The following is a 23,691-nucleotide window of genomic DNA, read 5'->3' on the forward strand; positions in this document are numbered from 1 at the left end:
TAAAAGCTACTATCAAGCAGCACAAATCAAAATTTTGCTGAACTTGTGTAGCCCCTCATATTCTGCAAAGTGGAAAAAAATTGAAGCCAATATGATTTAAGGAATTTGGTTCAAGCATTAATTTGAGATGATAAATTAAGACAACAGTGTAGCAATGAAATTAACCCATGGCTTGAAGTTTCACTGAAAGTTTTGTTCAAAATTGTGTTAAAGAATAACTTATCACACCATTGAAACTTCTAAGATGGATAGGTTTTGACTCAGACTTTATTCCTAATAAACATGACCGGAGATTTAAGGCCTGGAAACAAGTTCCTCACATGTTTTGGGAACTAGTGGAAAATAATAAGTGTAAAAGCTTCCAGGAAGTAAGAGAATGGTGGGATTTGGAAAGGCAACACTTTTACAGGTTTCTACAGTTAAGTCACTATTTTAAGCATGATATTAAAAAAGAATACGTGGATAAGGATACAGCAATAATTACAATGTTTGTCTTGGCTTACCAAAATAAACTCAATAGGAAATTGATCTCAAAAATATATAAGGACTTAGAAAACCTAAAGGGGAAAGACACTGAATATACACTCAACAAAAATATAAACGCAACACTTTTGGTTTTGCTCCCATTTTGTATGAGATGAACTCAAAGATCTAAAACCTTTTCCACATACACAATATCACCATTTCCCTCAAATATTGTTCACAAACCAATCTAAATCTGTGATAGTGAGCACTTCTCCTTTGCTGAGATAATCCATCCCACCTCACAGGTGTGCCATATCAAGATGCTGATTAGACACCATGATTAGTGCACAGATGTGCCTTAGACTGCCCACAATAAAAGGCCACTCTGAAAGGTGCAGTTTTATCACACAGCACAATGTCACAGATGTCGCAAGATTTGAGGGAGCGTGCAATTGGCATGCTGACAGCAGGAATGTCAACCAGAGCTGTTGCTCGTATATTGAATGTTCATTTCTGGCTTGCCAATGTTGGCTTGCCTCTACTGGTGGTTGGCTCTCACTGCGGTATTGTATCACTTCCTGTTCCCGAGCACAGCGGTGTTTTGCTGTATCTGTTAGCTGTTTAATCTGCGCAGTTAGATTGATCTAGTTATCTAGATTACGATTTGTTTCCCAGTGTAATCTTTACGTGCCTTAACTAAAGCACTCCTTCTGCTGAATCACCTCTAAATTATTTACACATTATTCACTTTGCGTGTTTTTAGGAATCCGCTAGCTTAGCGTAGCTACTAGCTCTTAGCCGATTTAGCATGGCGGCTTCTCCTGTCTCTCCCGCACTTTTCTGCTCTGGGTGTGAAATGTTTAGTTATTCCTCGGCCTCCTTTAGCAGTAATGGTACTTGTAATAAGTGTAGCTTATTCGTAGCTTTGGAGGCCAGGCTGGGCGAATTGGAGACTCGGCTCCGCACCGTGGAAAATTCTACAGCTAGCAAGGCCCCTGTAGTCGGTGCGGACCAAGGTAGCTTAGCCGCCGTTAGTTCCCCTCTGGCAGATCCCGAGCAGCCGGGAAAGCAGGCCGACTGGGTGACTGTGAGGAGGAAGCGTAGCCCTAAACAGAAGCCCCGTGTACACCGCCAACCCGTTCACATCTCTAACCGTTTTTCCCCACTCGACGACACACCCGCCGAGGATCAAACTCTGGTTATTGGCGACTCTGTTTTGAGAAATGTGAAGTTAGCGACACCAGCAACCATAGTCAATTGTCTTCCGGGGGCCAGAGCAGGCGACATTGAAGGAAATTTGAAAGTGCTGGCTAAGGCTAAGCGTAAATTTGGTAAGATTGTAATTCACGTCGGCAGTAATGACACCCGGTTACGCCAATCGGAGGTCACTAAAATTAACATTAAATCGGTGTGTAACTTTGCAAAAACAATGTCGGACTCTTTCCTGGTTCTCTCCCTCAGCCCCAACCAGTCCCAGCAGAAGACTGCCCATCCCTGAGCCTGGTTCTGCTGGAGGTTTCTTCCTGTTAAAAGGGAGTTTTTCCTTCCCACTGTAGCCAAGTGCTTGCTCACAGGGGGTCGTTTTGACCGTTGGGGTTTTACATAATTATTGTATGGCCTTGCCTTACAATATAAAGCGCCTTGGGGCAACTGTTTGTTGTGATTTGGCGCTATATAAAAAAATTGATTGATTGATTGATTGATTTCTCTACCATAAGCCGTCTCCAAAGGCGTTTCAGAGAATTTGGCAGTACATCCAACCAGTCTCATAACCACAGACCACGTGTAACCACACCAGCCCAGGACCTCCACATCCAGCATGTTCACCTCCAAGATCGTCTGAGACCAGCCACTCGGACAGCTGCTGAAACAATCGGTTTGCATAACCAAAGAATTTCTGCACAAACTGTAGGAAACCGTCTCAGGGAAGCTCATCTGCATGCTCGTCGTCCTCATCGGGGTCTCGACCTGACTCCAGTTCATCGTCGTAACCGACTTGAGTGGGCAAATGCTCACATTCGCTGGCGTTTGGCACGTTGGAGAGGTGTTCTCTTCACGGATGAATCCCGGTTCACACTGTTCAGGGCAGATGGCAGACAGCGTGTGTGGCGTTGTGTGGGTGAGCGGTTTTCTGATGTCAATGTTGTGGATCGAGTGGCCCATGGTGGTGGTGGGGTTATGGTATGGGCAGGCGTCTGTTATGGACGAAGAACACAGGTGCATTTTATTGATGGCATTTTGAATGCACAGAGATACCGTGACGAGATCCTGAGGCCCATTGTTGTGCCATACATCCAAGAACATCACCTCATGTTGCAGCAGGATAATGCATGGCCCCATGTTGCAAGGATCTGTACACAATTCTTGAAAGCTGAAAATGTCCCAGTTCTTGCATGGTCGGCATACTCACCGGACATGTCACCCATTGAGCATGTTTGGGATGCTCTGGACCGGCGTATACGACAGCGTGTACCAGTTCCTGCCAATATCCAGCAACTTCGCACAGCCATTGAAGAGGAGTGGACCAACATTCCACAGGCCACAATTGACAACCTGATCAACTCTATGCGAAGGAGATGTGTTGCACTGCATGAGGCAAATGGTGGTCACACCAGATACTGACTGGTATCCCCCCCCCAATAAAACAAAACTGCACCTTTCAGAGTGGCCTTTTATTGTGGGCAGTCTAAGGCACACCTGTGCACTAATCATGGCGTCTAATCAGCATCTTGGTATGGCACACCTGTGAGGTAGCATGGATTATCTCAGCAAGGATAAGTGCTCACTATCACAGATTTAGACTGGTTTGTGATGGAGAAATTGACCTATGTTGTGCGTATGGAAACAGAAAAATTTGACAGAATATGGAATGGACAGTTGAATTTTATCATATTATTCAGATCTGATTTTGTTTGAATGTTCTTTTAGTTAATCCCTTGCTTTAGTATGCTACCTTCATTCTTTTGTGTGTGTGTGTGTGTATATATATATATATATATATATATATATATATATATATATATATATATATATATATATATATATATATATATATATATATATATATATACGAGGTATCTTATAAAACTAACCGGCAGTTTTATAAAAAAAAAACTATATGGATTTGATTGACATGCGATTACACCAATCATACTTGAACCCTCGTGCGCATGCGTGAGTTTTTTCACGCGTATCGGTGACGTCATTTCCCTGTGGGCAGGCCTTGAGTGAGATGTGGTCCCGCCCTCTCGGCTGAATTCCTTTGTTTCACACGCTGCTCGAGACGGCGCGCGTTGCTTTATCAAACTTTTTTCTGGACCTGTGAGGAATATCCGAGTGGACACTATTCGAGAAATTCAGCTGGTTTTCGGTGAAAAGTTTAACGGCTGATGAGAGATTATGGGGTGTTTCTGTCGCTGTAAGGACTTCCCACGGAGCGGGACGTCCTGCAGCGCTTCCAGGCGCCGTCGTCGGCCTGTTTCAAGCTGAAATCATCCTAATTTAAGGCTTAATTCACCCAGGACGTCGTGAGAGAACAGAGAAGATTCAGAAGAGGCCGGCATGAGGAGTTTATGCGGACATTCCACTGTTTAAGGACATTTTGTAATGAAAGACGTGCGCGCAAATTCGCTGAGTCGTTTCCGTGACGACTCGGTGAATCTGTGTGCGCCGCGGCAGGAAAAACACCTCCGTGTTGAAAACCATTTGTAAAATTCAGGCGGCTTTTGATGGCTTTCAACAAGTGAGTAACTGAGAAGTTGTTTAACAGCTTGGGCATGTTCCAACTTGTCCGTTAAGGTTTCCAACGGAGGTGTTTTTCCTGTCGCGAACCCCCGCGGTCGGGTCCAGCCCGACATGCGACTCTTCCCGCACGTTCTTTCATTACAAAATGTCCGTTAACAATGGAATGTCCGAATAAACGCCTAATGCCGACGACTTCTGAAAGTTCTCTGTTCTCTGACGACTTACTGGGTCAACAGAGCCTGAAATGTGTAAGTTTTCAACTTGAAATGGCGAGACGCTGCCGCCTCGAAGCGCAGATCGCCGTTAGGCGCCGTGGGCCGTCCTTAAAGCGACACTACCAGACCAAAATCTCTCATCAGCCGTTAAATTTTTACCGAAAACCAGCTGAATTTATCGAATGGTGTCCACTCAGTTGTGCCTTACAGTTTTGAAAAAATTTTGATCAAACAAAGCAGCAGTCTCTGAGCCATTCCTAAACAATGAAAAAATCGACGAGAGGGTGGGCCACTCCTCACTCAAAGACTGCCCACAGGCGAATGACGTAACCGACAGGTGTGAAAAAACTCTTGCATGCCCACGAGGGTTCAAGCATGTCTGATGTAATCACACGTGATTCAAATCCATATGGTTTTTGAAAAAAATAATAAGGTCCGTTACTTTTCTAATAGACCTTATATATATATATATATATATATATATATATATATATATATATATATATATATATATATATATATATACAACCCCTGGCAAAAATTATGGAATCACCGGCCTCGGAGGATGTTCATTCAGTTGTTTAATTTTGTAGAAAAAAAGCAGATCACAGACATGACACAAAACTAAAGTCATTTCAAATGGCAACTTTCTGGCTTTAAGAAACACTATAAGAAATCACGAAAAAAAGATTGTGGCAGTCAGTAACGGTTACTTTTTTAGACCAAGCAGAGGAAAAAAATATGGAATCACTCAATTCTGAGGAAAAAATTATGGAATCACCCTGTAAATTTTCATCCCCAAAACTAACACCTGCATCATATCAGATCTGCTCGTTAGTCTGCATCTAAAAAGGAGTGAACACACCTTGGAGAGCTGTTGCACCAAGTGGACTGACATGAATCATGGCTCCAACACGAGAGATGTCAATTGAAACAAAGGACAGCATTATCAAACTCTTAAAGAATGGGAGGAAACTGGAGTCAACGTCTGTGACCGAATTGTAAGAAACCGCCTAAAGGAAATGGGATTTACATACAGAAAAGATAAACGAAAGGCATCATTAACACCTAAACAGAAAAAAACAAGGTTACAATGGGCTAAGGAAAAGCAATTGTGGACTGTGGATGACTGGATGAAAGTCATATTCAGTGATGAATCTCGAATCTGCATTGGGCAAGGTGATGATGCTGGAACTTTTTGTTTGGTGCCTTTCCAATGAGATTTATAAAGATGACTGCCTGAAGAGAACATGTAAATTTCCACAGTCATTGATGATATGGGGCTGCATGTCAGGTAAAGGCACTGGGGAGATGGCTGTCATTACATCATCAATAAATGCACAAGTTTATGTTGATATTTTGGACAATTGAAAGGATGTTTGGGGATGATGAAATCATTTTTCAAGATGATAATGCATCTTGCCATAGAACAAAAACTGCAAAAACATTCCTTGCAAAAAGACACATAGGGTCAATGTCAATGAGCAGATCTGATTTGATGCAGGTGTTAATTTGGGGGATGAAAATTTACAGGGTGATTCCATAATTTTTTCCTCAGAATTGAGTGATTCCATATTTTTTTCCTCTGCTTGGTTTAAAAAAAGTAACCGTTACTGACTGCCACAATCTTTTTTTCTTGATTTCTTATAGTGTTTCTTAAAGCCAGAAAGTTGCCATTTGAAATGACTTTAGTTTTGTCATGTCTGTGATCTGCTTTTTTTCTACAAAATTAAACAACTGAATGAAGATCCTCTGAGGCCGGTGATTCCATAATTTTTGCCAGGGGTTGTATATATATATATATATATATATATATACACTCAACAAAAATATAAACGCAACACTTTTGGTTTTGCTCCCATTTTGTATGAGATGAACTCAAAGATCTAAAACTTTTTCCACATACACAATATCACCATTTCCCTCAAATATTGTTCACAAACCAGTCTAAATCTGTGATAGTGAGCACTTCTCCTTTGCTGAGATAATCCATCCCACCTCACAGGTGTGCCATATCAAGATGCTGATTAGACACCATGATTAGTGCACAGGTGTGCCTTAGACTGTCCACAATAAAAGGCCACTCTGAAAGGTGCAGTTTTGTTTTAATGGGGGGGGGGGGGGGGGGGGATACCAGTCAGTATCTGGTGTGACCACCATTTGCCTCATGCAGTGCAACACATCTCCTTCGCATAGAGTTGATCAGGTTGTCAATTGTGGCCTGTGGAATGTTGGTCCACTCCTCTTCAATGGCTGTGCGAAGTTGCTGGATATTGGCAGGAACTGGTACATGCTGTCGTATACGCCGGTCCAGAGCATCCCAAACATGCTCAATGAGTGACATGTCTGGTGAGTATGCCGGCCATGCAAGAACTGGGACATTTTCAGCTTCCAAGAATTGTGTACAGATCCTTGCAACATGGGGCCGTGCATTATCCTGCTGCAACATGAGGTGATGTTCTTGGATGTTGGCACAACAATGGGCCTCAGGATCTCGTCACGGTATCTCTGTGCATTCAAAATGCCATCAATAAAATGCACCTGTGTTCTTCGTCCATAACAGACGCCTGCCCATACCATAACCCCACCGCCACCATGGGCCACTCGATCCACAACATTGACATCAGAAAACCGCTCACCCACACGACGCCACACACGCTGTCTGCCATCTGCCCTGAACAGTGTGAACCGGGATTCATCCGTGAAGAGAACACCTCTCCAACGTGCCAAACGCCAGCGAATGTGAGCATTTGCCCACTCAAGTCGGTTACGACGACGAACTGGAGTCAGGTCGAGACCCCGATGAGGCCGACGAGCATGCAGATGAGCTTCCCTGAGATGGTTTATGACAGTTTGTGCAGAAATTCTTTGGTTATGCAAACCGATTGTTTCAGCAGCTGTCCGAGTGGCTGGTCTCAGACGATCTTGGAGGTGAACATGCTGGATGTGGAGGTCCTGGGCTGGTGTGGTTACACGTGGTCTGTGGTTGTGAGGCTGGTTGGATGTACTGCCAAATTCTCTGAAACGCCTTTGGAGACGGCTTATGGTAGAGAAATGAACATTCAATACACGAGCAACAGCTCTGGTTGACATTCCTGCTGTCAGCATGCCAATTGCACGCTCCCTCAAATCTTGCGACATCTGTGGCATTGTGCTGTGTGATAAAACTGCACCTTTCAGAGTGGCCTTTTATTGTGGGCAGTCTAAGGCACACCTGTGCACTAATCATGGTGTCTAATCAGCATCTTGATATGGCACACCTGTGAGGTGGGATGGATTATCTCAGCAAAGGAGAAGTGCTCACTATCACAGATTTAGACTGGTTTGTGAACAATATTTGAGGGAAATGGTGATATTGTGTATGTGGAAAAAGTTTTAGATCTTTGAGTTCATCTCATACAAAATGGGAGCAAAACCAAAAGTGTTGCGTTTATATTTTTGTTGAGTGTGTATATATATATATATATATATATATATATATATATATATATACATGTGTGTATGTATGTATATATGGGTATGTGTGTGGTTGTGTGCACGTGAGTATATACATACACGCATAGATTTTGTTGATATGAATCTTGATGTTTCGGTTACTGTTTAAAAAAAAGGCTATTTTGGAAATGCATTGATCCCACTGTAATCACATGCAAAGTTTTAAGATAACTATGTGGCAACAACAATAAAAAGATAATTAAAAAATAATAATAAAAAAGCAAGCAAGTAACTAACCAACTAGCCAACCAAAAAAACCCTTGAAGCACAATTATTAATTAATTAATTAATTAATTGTGCTTTGAGGGTTTTTTAAATTCATAAATTCATTAATTCATAAAATGAATGAATTTCTTGAGGACTGGTTTCTTTTTAAAATATCTTGTACAGAGAACATAAGTACTTGTATACACTTACAGTGTAATAGTCTAATCCAAGACACCAGTCATATATACTGACTTAATGAAACAGAGACCACGGCATGAAAAAAAACAAAACAAAACTGTACAACATTATATTGCTTTTCCATATATGGAATAATGCATCCCAATGAAACACCTCCTACACTCTGAGACAGTCTGAAAAACGGAGCAGGATTTACAGAAGTGCAGGACTTTGGTACTGCATTTCATTACATTCAAGCAGTGTGCCTAAGAAAAAAGAGAAGAAAAAAGAAAGTGTAGCAGACAACAAAGAAGCACACAGAGGAAAAAAAGGGTACAAAGGAGACGAGGAAACACATTTGGTTTTCTTCAGTGCAAGCTCCTGGGATTAATAGTGTATATAGACATGCTTTATGACTTCATTCTTGCATCCTTTCAACATCATCCAAAGGAATAGAAGATAATTCCACCTGGGCTACCCAGTGGAAACTGGTCAGATGAAATAGATTCATACAAGGAACATGTCGGGCTGTGAGCTTAGAACCGGTGCTGGATGTTTGCACAAGCACAGTCAGTGCCGGTGAACAACGGTAACCGGGCTGCTTCTAACACTGATCAGGTGGACTAATCTATGGTACAATAACTTATGGTAATGTTTAAAGTACTTAGTACTTGTGGAATATTGCATAGCATGTCATAATACACAGCAATACATTATTTGATACAACAGTTGTACATAATAAACTGTAGTACAAATTGAAAACTTTGAATAAATGCTGGGTGAAACGTTCACACGTGACATGTTTGACACCAGTTCCTGCAAATTATTTCTTTGTGATTCAGTGATACTACAACATATGGCTCTTTGTTGACATGACTTTGAACAAATCTACCGAAAACTGAACCATATTATGTTTGACTAACACAGAACCATTCCACCATGTGTAACCCACTAATCTGAGTTAAACTGTAGTAACCACTAGTGTATTGGTAACCAATTCCACAAAAGAGCTATCCCAAATGTATTTGGGTCTGTAACTGATTCCTTGAAATAGCCATTCTAAATGTTGGAACTATGACCTTGGCCCGTGACCTTGACTTTTAACAGATTTATCTCCAACTGAAACATCTCTATCCTTGGCTAAGCCTCAAACATTCCTACAAATGTGGTACATATGGGATCAAAACTCAGTTATTTTGTTCACACATGGCTGGACGGCTGGCCACACACAATGAAAAACAAAACCCCTGAATGCACTACAGTTGAATGGAGTAATTATAGCATGTTCTGTTATGACATACACAGAGTTAGATGTTGGCATTATTTTGAGTTTTTATGTCATTCTCATGTTTTACATGCTGATCAAAAATATCCATAAAAGCCAACGATGAGCTTGGAGTGGTTCCGACTGTGAACATTTACAATACATCTTCCGGGAATAATGAACGTCTCAGATAAATATGTCACCTCAGGTTCTTCGGTAAGATGTTAACTGCAGAGCGTTGGATGACTTTACCTTAAATCCTGTTGTGTAATTCATGAAGCCATGCTCAGGTGTCCCTGGATTTTCACAAGTGGTTCTTGTGGGCTCTGGAATAAGAAACCATCATCATTAACAACAGACAAATTAGAGGAGAGCAAAAATGACAATTTGATAGAGGGGCAATCACCAGCAGTGACAAGTAATTTGTCCTTGGTGTACCATGTACCGGAGGATAATTAGGAAAGTGGCCTGATAACATGAATAGAAGAACCACACAGTTTCCTTGTGGCTTTAAAATTATTCACAAAGCATGAACTTTTCAAAAATAATTAGTCAATGATGAAACTCAAGTTCAGATACTTCCATCTGGGAAAATGCGTCCAACCTCAATAAAAGCAGGCTGAAACACATTTTGTGTGTGATTTATACGAGTGCTACAGTGTGTGTTACTTCTTTTTTTGTGTGTTTTTGTGTTTGTATGTGGTTTGATTGGTCTGGACTGGTTGAGGTGATTTATTTGAAGACACCAGTGAGTTCTGACGACACACATCCAAGCAGTTAGTGTTGGAGTGTAAGATCACAAGTCTTTGTAATAAAATGCATAAATAACTGTCCATTTGTGGCAATAACTCCAGTCTTTAAGATTGTAAAATACAACCATTTTTATACCAGATATCTTAATAATAAGCTGATTTTGATCAAATTTGGCAGATACACATGGATGGGATGAGATGATTTATTTTTGTTAGGGTTGGCCAATCATAGGGTTTTTTTTAAACATGAGTTTAAAATATTTTGTTCAGAACATGACGGTTTAAAAGTCCAGGTAATATTCTCTATGACTGATGTGGGTGCTCTCTGAACAATTTTGATCTACTTCACATTTTGGTTCTGTTTTGAGATATGTAGTCCAGGTATGAATTGGTAAGGTCAGTGGCAGAATTGATATGAATTCTGTTTTCTGCTTTAATGCTGCCCAAAATGAAATTTTTATTGATTTATATTTTGCTGGGATGGATTAGATGTCGGCCTGGGTGATGGTCATCCAGGACCCAAGGTGCTGTTGTAGTTGGGTGGACCTCACTAAGAACAGCACCGGTGCATGCTGTCAGACCTGACCTGGCTTGAGCAAATAAACAACTTGTACTTATGACCTGGAGTTCATGGGCCTGCTACCAATTTTGACTTTATCTTACCATCTAAGGTGGTAAAACAATACTTACAATTCAGTATCAGTATACCATGAAATTAAGTAAGCCTTTAGGATCTAATTTGGACACCAGTCCATCACAAGTTACTTCCCCAGCAAAGGTTGTTGCCCATTTCTAGCTGCATGGACTAAGTTAATATGGATGAAGTGTCAAATCCAATTAAGGACACAAACAGGTATCCTGGAGTTCACACCATGAATCAAAAGGCAGGTCTACATATGTATTGGTAGCCCAGGTCCTATCCACAGAGCTATCTGCTCTGTACAGTGCATCCAGAAAGTATTTACAGCACTTCACTTTTACCACATTTTTTCCCCCTCAAAATTCTACTCACAACACCCCATAATGACAACATAAAAAAGTTTTTTTTTTTTTTTAAATTATATATAATTATTATTCTCTACAAAATGTAAAATCCTGATGTGATTCGGAACCTCAACAAAATGAAGTCCATCACAAATAGGACCAGGACCAGACAAACCACAACAAATGAAGCTGAATGTTTTGGAAACAGGTTTATGTTTAGTCTGATGCAGTGAAATAAAGATGGCTCAACAGCATGAATCACGATACATGGTTAATCTAGCTCATTCAGTACCTATACAGCGAGGCTGAGACCCAGTCCAGGTGCCGTCCTCCTGGCACATTCGTGTTGTTGATCCCACCAGCACATAGGGGGCATTGCAGTTAAACATCACCTCTGACTTGAAGATGAAACTCCGTCCTTCTCGGCGTCCTTTGGCAGGCACACCCGGATCGCCGCAGAACTTGGCTGCAGAGGCACAAATGTGAGATATTGCTGATGCGCTAATCTGAGGGCAGACAAGGCCAACACAATGTCACATATTTTTCTGCAAGTGCTGCATGCAACAGGGCACGACATATAAATTCAGTGCCAGATCCCTCTGCCCCATTTCTGCCATTCAAACACATCTTTTTACCTTTATAGCATCAGAAGCACGGCAACATGTAGCCATGTTAATGCAGCATTCAGTAGATTATTCGGTGTGTAACTCGGAAATAAAAAGCAGGACAGGTGCTGTGCTGCTGTAATGACAAAGCTGTTCAGAGGATTTTTACCATCTCACTTTATTTCATCTGACTGCGGAAATCATTGATTGCTGTAAGCTTTGGAACATCTTCATGGACCGAATTAATCAATTTGCATTGACATCACCTTACTTATACATATTCCTTGAGCTTTCTTTGGCTTTTTTTTATTGAATTTAGACGGCTGCATTGGCATTGGTGTTTGAGAATAAATTCATGTCATATTTTTTTCTTTCCAACAATAAATCCTGTTGGATGATAACTATTCGTAGGTAAAGATTCATCTTGGCACCATACAGGCAGAGAGCGAGGCCATGGCACTCAATTTCAGATCAAAATAATTAGCAAGTGAAATATTAATTTTCCTGACAGGGCCTGGAGGTTAACGCAACTACAGCCATCTGCTTTTGCCACATTTGCTCTCCAAGTCTGTGGTATGATATCACCTTTTTAATGGGACTCCAGCCACAGCCTAGGCAGCTGAGGTTCATTGGATTAAACCTGCTACTACTTCAATTTGTTGCTAACAGACATCTAATCAAGCTGACTGGAATAAATTCACACAGAGGGCTTAGAGAGAGAAGATTTGGCTGTTTTAGAGTCTACTAATCCATCTACCCATCTTGACACCTGATGCATCCACTATGAACATACAGTGATCTGTACAAGGTTTACAATAACTTCATTTGTAGACCGCTTTCAAGTTATACATTTCAAAGTGCTTTACAACAACTGCACCTGAAAGCTTTACAAATAAAATCACTAATATAAAAGCAGAACAGCAGTCAAACATCCAGCATAAATGCAGTGTGAAACTTAAAGCTACATTGTGCAAAATTTAGTCCAATCTAGAGTTGAAGGTGCAGACTATGTTATGCCATCCCCAGTCGCAATTCTGTATCCCTTCAAAATTTCTCATCTTTGGTGACGTGGATGCTCCTGTGATAAGCAACATGTTTTATCTTTTATTTCACAAAAGTGAAGGTTCTCAAATCTGCATTAGCAACCATTAGACAGTTTTTAGTGGTGCAACCACTGATTCCTCTTTTTTTTGTGCTGCAAAATGCAAAAGATGACACAATTATTTCCCTTTTCAGCTACTGCATCAACATGGCGGCGCAACATGGCAACCTCCACGAGGGGGCCCACCTTCAAGTAGATACAGAATAAAGAGCTCATTCGAAGCTCAGGAAAACACACTGGTTCATTTATGCAGGCACTAATGAACAGATGGTTATGAATACTATATTTCATTTATGCTAATAAACACCTAGAAATTCTACACACTGTAGTTTTAAAATAGAGATATAAATTAAAATGTACAATCGGGTAGAGGCTCAGTCAGAAACAAACAGAAACCAACAATGAGAATGACAAATCCATGTAAACATCACATACTCTGCTGACACCAACCATCCACAGAATATGATGACATGGAATACTTCCCCAAAGTAATGTGTCCAAGCCAGTAATTCACTATTCAAGATTACAAGTTCAAGAACACTGATATGTCTTAAGTCTGAATGTAAGGGCCCTGTCCCACTGGCGTTTAGGAGGATATGCGCATGAAATGAGAAGACAAAAGCTGACCGTCCGCAACAAAGGTGGGCGGAAATGACAAATGTCCCGGGGTGGATCAGCGAATACATGAGGAGGAAAAGCGGATATAACAGGGAACAGAAGCGAAGGCGACCGTAGAGGCGCCCCCATGAGGGGCACAGTGGCCGTGATGCACTCGCTCCATCCGTGCCCACTCTGTCTGCCTGCGCGACATACCATTTCCGACCGTGATGTGGCCATGCTGGGCATGCGTCATATCTGTTTTGCACGCTGTCCCGGTCCGCCGCCAAGACGCTGCAACACGTTGGTTGCGGATATCAGCAGATGACAGGGGATATGCGGCGTGTTGGTTGTGTATGTCCTGCATATGTCTTCAGTATGTGTTCAGGCAGTGATGCGGATCTCATCTGCAGCAGGATTTTTGAGCGGCTCAAAAATCCTGGGTGCGGACATGCGTGCCTCTGCGGATGATCACGGACATGTTCAGATGGCGGCCGACTCATATAGGAATGTTACACGGTTACTGCAGTTGTTTGGCGGATGTGGGCCACTTTTGTGCGCATTCCATCCGCAAATCCTCCTAAACACCAGTGGGACAGGGCCCTAAAGGACTCAGTAGAATCAGATCGTCTTCTCCAAGGGGTTAGAATGTTCTGCAGAAAAGGTGCATGATAACACAAAGTCCTGTGACTTTATCTTTGGAACACACAGTAATTCAGCATTATGAGAACACAGAGCATAGGCAGGGACATAAGGCTTTACAAGATCTACCAGATATGATTGCACTAGTCCATTAAAAACGCTATGTGTTCACAAAAGAACCTTAAAACATGAATTCCACTGAACAGGCAGCCAGTAAAGTGAGATTAAAACTGGAGTAATATGGTCAAATTTTCTTCTCCTAGTTTGCACTTTTGTACCAACACTCTAAACCAATGGAAATCTCCTCATACAAGTGTTCACCAAGCCAGAAAACGCCATTACAATATCCAATTCTACATGAAAGAAAAGCAAGAACCAGGGTCTCTGCATTAGCCGTGGGTAGAATAGCTTGAATCTTTGCCATATTCTATAAACGAAAGGTATAGAAGTGTAATGTCTGGAGAGTGACAACATTCAGTGAGCACTACCAGAACACTGTGTCTAAGCCAACAATGAGGCAGCCAGCTCCTGCAGACATGACGTGTGCTGCTGCAAGGAGGTCTGAGGATAGAGATAAATTCTTGGTTGCTCTCCTCCTAGAAGACAGGAAGCAAGAGGGACTTCCCACAGCTAACCCCTGGCATAATGGGCATCTAGTAAAGACGAGATTAGAATCCAAACTGCCTGAAAGAAGCCATTACTGCAAATGCTGTTATCTCACAGAAAATCATTGTATTCAGAGACCTATCTTGGAGGAAATGTTTTACCTATACTGCAGAACCCCTCTGAAATAGATGCACTATCAATACAGCGCACCGCAGTATTCAACTGTTTGACCGCAGTTGATATGCCAACAAATAAAGATGCAAATGTGTGGCCAGATCCCACAAACGATTCCTGCCACCTTTCAAGTGCCATTGTAAGATTTAGTATTCGGATGGCATTTTCTTTTTTTTTTTTTTTTTTTGGTTGGGGGTGGTGGTGTGACGGCAGCACAGGCCAAACAGGTGACATACACATTCGTCATCAGATTCAAGCTGGAGGGAAACAATGCACTGCTTTATAGATATATAAGAGGAATGGCCCCCGGCCAACGCAAGCTGAGCATATTTAACATGCCTGTGTCTGCGTCTCTCTCTCTCTCTCTCTGTGTAAACGTGGGTGGATGAGAGATGGGGAGAGTTTTTTCTTATTCTCTCATACAGCTGCTCTCTTTCCTTGATGAATTATCAATGCTTTGAAGTAATCAGTATGCAGAGGCCGGATTCAAAGACGGGATCACAGTTTTGTCCCTTCAGACACGCGAAACTGGCTCTCACAGATGCAACATTTCTCTACTCGCTCTCTGGTTCCCACGTAACGTGACCAGCAAAATGTACACCCTAACCCCCGACTGCACACTGTAATAATGTTCACAGTGTGATTTGGCTTCTGCAGACGAGTGGCATCGCTCAAAATACTGCTGAGCAGCATTTCAACTAAAACACTGAGTATGACTGGCAATCATATTTCTGGAAACTACAACACTGAGCCTCTTGTATATCTAATAAACTGACTGTGGCTTCATAATTATTCTGCACCAAATTGAATTTAATGCACTTGAATTCACAGTAAATGTGTGAGGAAGCAAAAAGCAATCTGATTATGCATCTTGCCAAGCTCAAATTATTGTTGGGATTTGTTAAATGTCCTCGGTGTGTGAGCTGCTGTCACGTCGAACCTTTGTTTGTTTTCTGCATTTACATCTTCTGTAATGACACAAAAGGAGTTTGTCACCTGTACGAATTAGGACGAATTACAATCGCTAGGACTAGCAGACTCTTGTGTAGTGATACTAAACGAGGGTTTACCACTTCCTAACCACTTCACGCATGGATAACACCCCCTTTAAAATTAATAAGAACTGCATTTTCTATCTCGGTGGTTACGGTCATTTCTCTGTGCTCAGCCTTTGAGCATGAAAGCCGGCTGGAAAGAGCTTCTTGAGTCAAGAGGTCGCTGGTTAGATTGGTGATGCTGATACCTAACAAAGGTCCAAGTCATTGGGTCCTGTTGCTTCATGTATGTTTGTGAGACCTGGACATAAACCAGTGGCCCGAGACAACGACAAGATGAATTTGGTACTTTGTGTTAAATGAGCGGTTACATGGGGAAAGTAAGATGATGGATATCACTTGCATTGTGAGGGAACATCAAGTATGGGAGTGGTACTGCAGCAGGTAAATGCAATGCATATCATAAGAATCTTTCATTTTGTGATACAAGCACTAAATTTGGCACAGTGGTACTTCTTGGGCTACTTTTTGCAAAAAAAAGAAAAAAAAAGAAGCCATTAGCCACTTCAACTTTCAAGATGGTGGCCATTTTCCAAGATGGCACCCTGAAATATGTATTTTCGATATATTTTTTAGTGGCCAAAAATGGCCTCCATTCTAAAATTTCAAGTGACTAATGGCTTTTGTGAAGAAAAGGACTTCTCAGAACACATTTGGTGCTCGTAAATAAATGGTAAATGGACTGCATTTATATAGTGCTTTTCCATTTGCATCAGATGCTCAAAGTGCTTTACACATCAATGCTCCACATTCACCTCGATGTCAGGCTGCTTCCATGCAAGGCACCCACTACACACCAGGAGCAACTAGGGGATTAAGGACCTTGACCAAAGGCCCTTAGTGATTTTGCGGTCCGGCTGGGATTTGAATCGAGGATCCTCTGCTCTCAAGCCCAACGCTTTAACCACTAGACCATCACCTCCCCTTGTATCATCAACGAAAATATTTTTACACTTATCTGCTGCATTATGGGTCCCAAATTTCATTTGCGTTTCATTTTCAAAATTCATTTGCGTTCTTTTTGTGCCATAGTTTCCCCATTACTATAATTACTGTTTAAAAATGTGACATAAAATTCTTTGTAAATTAAAAAAAAAACAAAACGCTAAAATAGCTATGTTGTACGCGTTTTGTTTGTGTACGATAATTTCTCCCAAAATACGATAATTTTGAGGTTTTGGTACGATAGTTTCATATTTCATATCTGGCAACACTGCTCCGGTGCAGAAAAACAAGAGGGGGGGGGGGGGGGGGGGTGGCTTGCGAACAGTGCTGTGCGCCACACTTAAAATAAACTGCACACCCACACAAACACGCACACACACCTTCACAAATGACACTAACACCCTGCCTTTTCCTCAAAAATTACTGCATTTATGTTTGCTGTCTGTCTCTGTACTTTTGTTACTTTTGCGCTCTTTTTCATACTTTTCCCTCGTTTCAAAAGTCACCGAACGCACTTTACCGTAATATATGCAACATATATGCATCATTCCCACTTCAGGCATTTTTAGCTATAGTAACCCACAATCATTTAAGACCAACATACCAGCTTCCACAATTCTTCACTCTGTGCTATTTATCCTAGATTTTTGAAAGTTTTGCACTTTATATCACAATCACTGAAACCTGTAGGTCAAACATAATGAAGCTATTAACCACAATTACTCCATCATCCCATTTTCCATGCAGACATGTTAACTCTATAACTACATTATGGAACTAAACACTATATGCTCACGTAGCTGCAGGAGGTTGTTTTTAAGAGGTACTGATGTGGAAAAATTATTGCAGCCTGTTGAGGGATAACACTGCTCATCATAATTGCTATAGACGGCAAGTAGACATGGTACATTTACCAAGTGGAACATCCATTTTATGAGCGGATGATTTTTTTTTAAAACCCACAACTGCTGCTCATGACCAGAGATAACAGTATAGCTAAAAAAAAAAAGTCACTGAGCAGGGTCAAAGCAGGCGTCTGTTCATAACTGAAAAGCGCAACATTTCTCAGTTAAGCAGCACATAAATCAGGTTACCTTTTACACAATGATCAACACAAATCATAATAAAGGAATAAATGTGGTCATTTGGGCAATGAATGATTGCTCGAGCTGTTCCGTTTCTAGGTGCATGAACACAGATGCTAGTGGCCTTTCAGCTGGATTTCAAATTCAAAAAACCAAAACCGGACAGTGTTTGGCTGACGAAGCACCAAATGCTTTTGTTCCTCTTTGTCTTGAAGAAGAAGAAGAAGACGATGATGATAGTGACAAGGTGACACAGAACCACCAGGACAAGCAGGTTCCTCTACTACATGTCGATGCATATGCCATCCATCCATCAAGACACCCATCCAACCATCTCAGATCCTTCCAGGACTGGAACATTAGGTCACTGCATCCAATGGACTCATGAAACATTTCTGTTTCTGTGTGCTTGACACGTCTTTGTTGTGCATTTGTTTTATTTGTTATTTTGTTACTGTCTGTAAGTCCAAACCAGATGGTCACCCCCAACTATAAAAAAAAGTTTTTTTTTTCAATCTTCCCTATCATCAAATAAATAAATAAATAAATAAATAAAAAAATAAAAATAAAAACTTTGGGATCACCACAACAGAACAGCTGTTTCCATCTCACCCTGTCCTCTGTGTCTTCCTCTGTCACACCAACCACCTGCAAGTCCTCCCTCTCCACATCCATAAACCTCCTCTTTAGCCTCGCTCTCCTCCTCCTGCCTGATGGCTCCATCCTTCTGCCTATATACCCTGGGTCTTTCATGTGCAAACATTCAAACCATCTCAATGTCTCCAAACCGTCCTACCTGTGGTTTCCCTCTGGTATGTTCATTCCCAATACTGTTCATCCTCATCACGCCCAAAGAAAATTGCAGCATCTTCAGCTCTTCCACCTCCTGCTCTGCCTCCTGTCTTTTTGTTTGCACCAACCGCCTCCACCAGTCGCTGTTGTTAGCCAGAAATTCCAAGATAGCACAGAACTGAGTCTCATCCTTTTAAAGTGAAGATGGGGTTCTCTCAAGATTTATTTTATATGGAAAGTTATCTTCTTTCTCTCAGCTTGACAGTCAACAGTCAACACAATGCACTTTACAGTAGTTAATGTGCAGCGTGCACAATTATACAATCATCAGATGACAGATTCACTGCGCATGAGATCGACAAAAAATTGGGGTATATTAAATGCAGGAAAAAAAGCCTGTTTCCATAAAGTCTGCGGCTGCCAGTTTTGGAGACGAGATGCTTTTTTACTCAGCACAACAGGAGGGCGAAAAAACAGAACATCTTTTGGCGCTCTTTTAAATGTTATGCATAAATATTTTTTTGCACAAGGGCATCTGGTTTTATTCTGTTTTGCCATGACATGAATTCAAAGAGAAACAAACACATGTAAGTAGTTTACCCTCCTTGATATTTCATTTCCGCCTGACTGATATAATGCTGCAAGATGACAGCGAGATGCTCTTGAGCAGCCGTGCGTCCCGCGGGTTATTATTGTGCCTGCAAACCCGATTCAGAGAAGGTCTTAATGTATCATGAGACTCGCCACTTGTGGCTCCGCTCAGATCATCATCTTCATCTTCAGCAAGCGAAGGGGCAAGGGGTCAAATCACTTTTAATTTCATCTAAATGTAAATTGTTGGTTCAGATCACATCCTATTGGTTATGTGTTCATTGGCAAAGCACTGATGTCTGTCCTCCTATACAGTTTTCACTCTGTGGTTTATGAGAAAATACATTTCCGGGGTATTAAGGCTGGTTTTCAGATGACTGCCTACAAAGCATATCCTGATATATGAGCAAAGAACCGTGACAGTAATTCGTGTCATCTTTGGGGAAAAAAAAAACAAACCAACATCACTCTTATTACTGTGGGGAAAACGTTTTCTCCAGATTCTGTTAGCTGCATACTTTGATGATGACACACAATTACTCCTTGAAATCCCACAACTCACCACAGCATTTGAAAGGCATATTTAAAAAAAATAGAAATGAAAAACAGAAGCCTAAATCACACCATTCATCATAAACACAAACAGCAAAAATAGGAATTATTCTTATGTAGCTGGCCCCTGAATTAATCATGTGCTCCAAATTATTCTGTAAGGAAAAGTAAACAAATTTAAGGTTAAAATGGATATATTTTATTCTTGGCATTTCCTTTCAAATTTGCTACAAATAAACAATTTGCTCAGTTCAGATCGTGTAAAAAGCCACAAATCCTGCAGTTATCTGTGCAGCTGTCTTGAATGACACAACATAATTAATAACTTAATAAATAAGAAATGCTGTGAATTTCTGACAAATGGAGACGTAAGCAGTGAAGAGAGGAAGGAAAGAATATAAAACATACGCAGGTGAGAGAGTCAGGAGCACAGAAACAGAACCATATTTATCCCATATGTTATACATATGGGATAAATATGTTTTTTGCAATATTAGTAACGCTTGTGTGGTCATTTGGAAAAATGTGTGTGTGTGTATACGTTACATATTTCATCAAATTCTGTAAAATAAAATGGTCAAAATTCAACAGTTTTTTTCTTTATTCTTTACATTTATTTTAGCTGTGTTATACAGCACAAAATACTTTTACTTTTTAGTTCTGACTATGTCCAGACATGATCGTGTTGTTTCAAAAGAGGTGCAGGACTTTCAGGTGAAGTGAAAAATGACTAACAGTCAGTAAAATTGTAGAAGGTGCCAAAAAAACAAACAAATGAACAAACAAAAACAACAACAACAACAACAACAAAATCAAAAACAAAACAAACAAACAAAAAAAAAGCAAAGAAACAGGTTGGTGGATTCAGAGGATTTGGTACAATTATCAAGCAAACTAGAAATTACTTGTCTTGTAAATATGTAAGACAACATCTTCAGCAAACAATATAAATGTCATAACAAATCAACTGGTTTATCTGAGCAGCCACAAATAAACAGAAATACAACAATCTAAATGTCAATGTACTAAAATTTACCACAATAATTCAGTGGTTACAATACAGAAACCGCCCCCCCATCCCCTTACTGTCAGCCAAAACACTGTGCAAGTTATTTGAAAAAAATCTTGAACTTTTACTTTTGTCAGTAGGTGTGATGTGTCAACTCAAAAATAAACAAATAAATAAATGAAAAACGTTTGGCAATTTGAAACTGGTGCAGCTTCTTATAATCTGTTGTACATTTTGACATGCCAATTAGGGAATACAAATGTGCCAAATAAATATAGAAATAAATAAATGAACCACCATAAGGAAGCAACAGCTTGACAGGTTTTAATTATGAGCACATCAACCGTAATAATCCGGTTTAGAGTAATGCGCAAATAACCCTGTTTTCATCAAAGCCAGAAATGGCACTAAGGCCATTTCAGTCGAAACATCTTGAGACTTCCTGCAGACCCTGAAATGATCCTTGCAATTATCATGAAAGCACTAATTGGTGACTCACGCAGGCACTGAGGCAGGTCTCCGCTCCACGTTCCGTTGCCTGTGCAGGTGAGCACAGCAGGGAACGACAGCTCGTAGCCAGGCAGACAACTGTAGCTCACGCTGGTACCCCACTCCAGGACCGAACCCTCCACCAGGCCATTGGGAATGGGTGAGGGCATGGGACACGTTATCACTGTAAGAGGAAACAAATATTTACCAATGACGAGCATCTGTCACACAGCACTTCAATATCCATTTGTCAAAACTATTAAATAAAAAAACCTTGGATATAAAAGGATTATTTTTTATCATGCAGTTAGAACATGAAATCTTTGATGTCAACTTTATTATTACAACAAGTGTTGCCATTGTGCTCCTTTACAGATAGCAAAAAGCAATGCAAGTGGCACAAATCTGCTCGTCTACATGTTATGGATTATGACTGATGGAAAATTAGGTCTATAGCCCCGAGAAATGTGTTTTGAAGTGTGTGTCTGCGGTTTTTCTTTGGAGTATACCACATCATTTCTGTGGAAAATGGGACTACAGCTCGTGCCCGTGTAAGCCATAAACATTCTGCTCAACAAATATAATACATAAAAGTATAATAAAGCTGGGAGTTTGTTCTGACACACTTGGAAATAAACCTGTGGGGAAGCAGATGGGATATGGGTTTTAAGGATGTGTATAAATTACAGCATCAGTATCCTTTCTCACATCATTTCTCCAAGTCTCTCTTTCTTTAAGATAAACAAGACTGAAGCAACACTTGAGCACAAATGTGCAAAGTGAGGCGAGACCATATCCAAGCCTCACATCTACGTATTTCAAAAGATCATGTGTTTACAAATCCAGCTCTTGATCTGTCAAGTTAACGCCACAGATCTCTTATTAAGGTTCAGGCTTTTTACATCAGCCCAACAAATGTTGGGAGTAAGGGAGGGTTAAAAAAACAGCTTCCCTGGTCTTATCTTGACAGAAGTATGCACCATGTGCATGTGATGCAGGTGGATTTGGGGTATCTCCAAGTCCTTTTCACTATCTAAAACGCATGTAAATGGAGCACAAGGGTGGACACTGACTGCAAAGGGGTTGGATTTAAGTTCGTCATTACTCATAGGTGTTGTTTTGGGCATAACATAAAATCAACTAATCATAGTGGCACCTGTCACTGCTTTGAAGACAAAAGTTCACCTTTGCAGCATTGCTACTCATACAACACACTCAGAAGTGAGGGATTTTCTGAAAAGAAAAAGGATCTGCTCAGACAAAACGCATGTGTGGAGTCAGCAGACAGAAGAAGTTGCTTTGACAGTAGGATTAACAAACAAATATTTGGTCTTTTGATATCTACTGCATCTGTAATGTCTGAAGAGTATTCACTGATAACTGCACATGGCTGTACATGTAGTGTTTCAGCTGGCCATTTGTGGATGAATGGAAAGTACAGAAACCAATCAGCTGCAGCATATTTTAAGGTAAGTTAAAAACTGTTTTGTCTCTGCTATTTTACTGTCATGTACTCTGTCAAGCAAATTAGCACAGGTGAGTGATTAAAATTTCTTCTTTTGTTACGGTTGGGGTGCATAATATTTGTCATGCATTTTTGCATTGCAACATGGGTGGTTACACATATTAAAAGTAGTCTATGCTTAGGTCATGCTTTTGCTGGTCTACACAGCAAATGCTTTGTGATGTCAAAGAATACAAACACCCAAGCCCCAAGAGTGCAACCTGTCATTTAGGGGATGTCAGTGCTGCACGCGACAACCATAATGCTTGCATTGCACTGTGTGCCGCTTTACACCAGCTGGAAGATGACCCCTTTAATCTAAATATTCAGTTGAACATTCCATAATGGCCACATGGCCAAACTGTCATATCTGACATCACAACACAATTCACTTTATACCGTGTATCTTAGGCTGCCTAAGTAACTCTAAGTGAAGCCATTCCAGCAGTACCCATGGATCCTCTGAAGGTGCCCCTGCAAGGGTGTAAGGGTCAGCCATATTTTAGAAGTAAGTTGTCTGAAATTTACAGCATAGGTATGTGATGGATAACTTTCTTGCCTGATAAAGGTTAGTTACTTCTTTCCTGTACACAAGGGATTGCAGTAAAATGTAGAGCAGGTTGCTTTGGGGTATTCACAA

The 23,691-nt window shown here is 40.8% G+C and overlaps 1 protein-coding gene across 1 annotated transcript in view; it reads right to left on the bottom strand.

Annotated features, from left to right (window-relative positions):
- LOC117514727 (CUB and sushi domain-containing protein 3-like) overlaps window positions 1–23,691 on the bottom strand; it is an 885,172-nt gene that overhangs the window by 60,661 nt on the left and 800,820 nt on the right. Inside the window, exons 60-62 of the mRNA XM_034175291.1 lie at window positions 21,558–21,731; window positions 11,596–11,769; window positions 9,820–9,893 (exon numbers count right to left, since the gene is read on the bottom strand). Coding sequence (XP_034031182.1) covers window positions 9,820–9,893; window positions 11,596–11,769; window positions 21,558–21,731 — 422 coding nt within the window. The remainder of the gene's footprint in view (window positions 1–9,819; window positions 9,894–11,595; window positions 11,770–21,557; window positions 21,732–23,691) is intronic.

The sequence above is a fragment of the Thalassophryne amazonica genome, chromosome 7, assembly GCF_902500255.1.
Source record: "Thalassophryne amazonica chromosome 7, fThaAma1.1, whole genome shotgun sequence".
Classification (NCBI taxonomy): Eukaryota; Metazoa; Chordata; class Actinopteri; order Batrachoidiformes; family Batrachoididae; genus Thalassophryne; species Thalassophryne amazonica.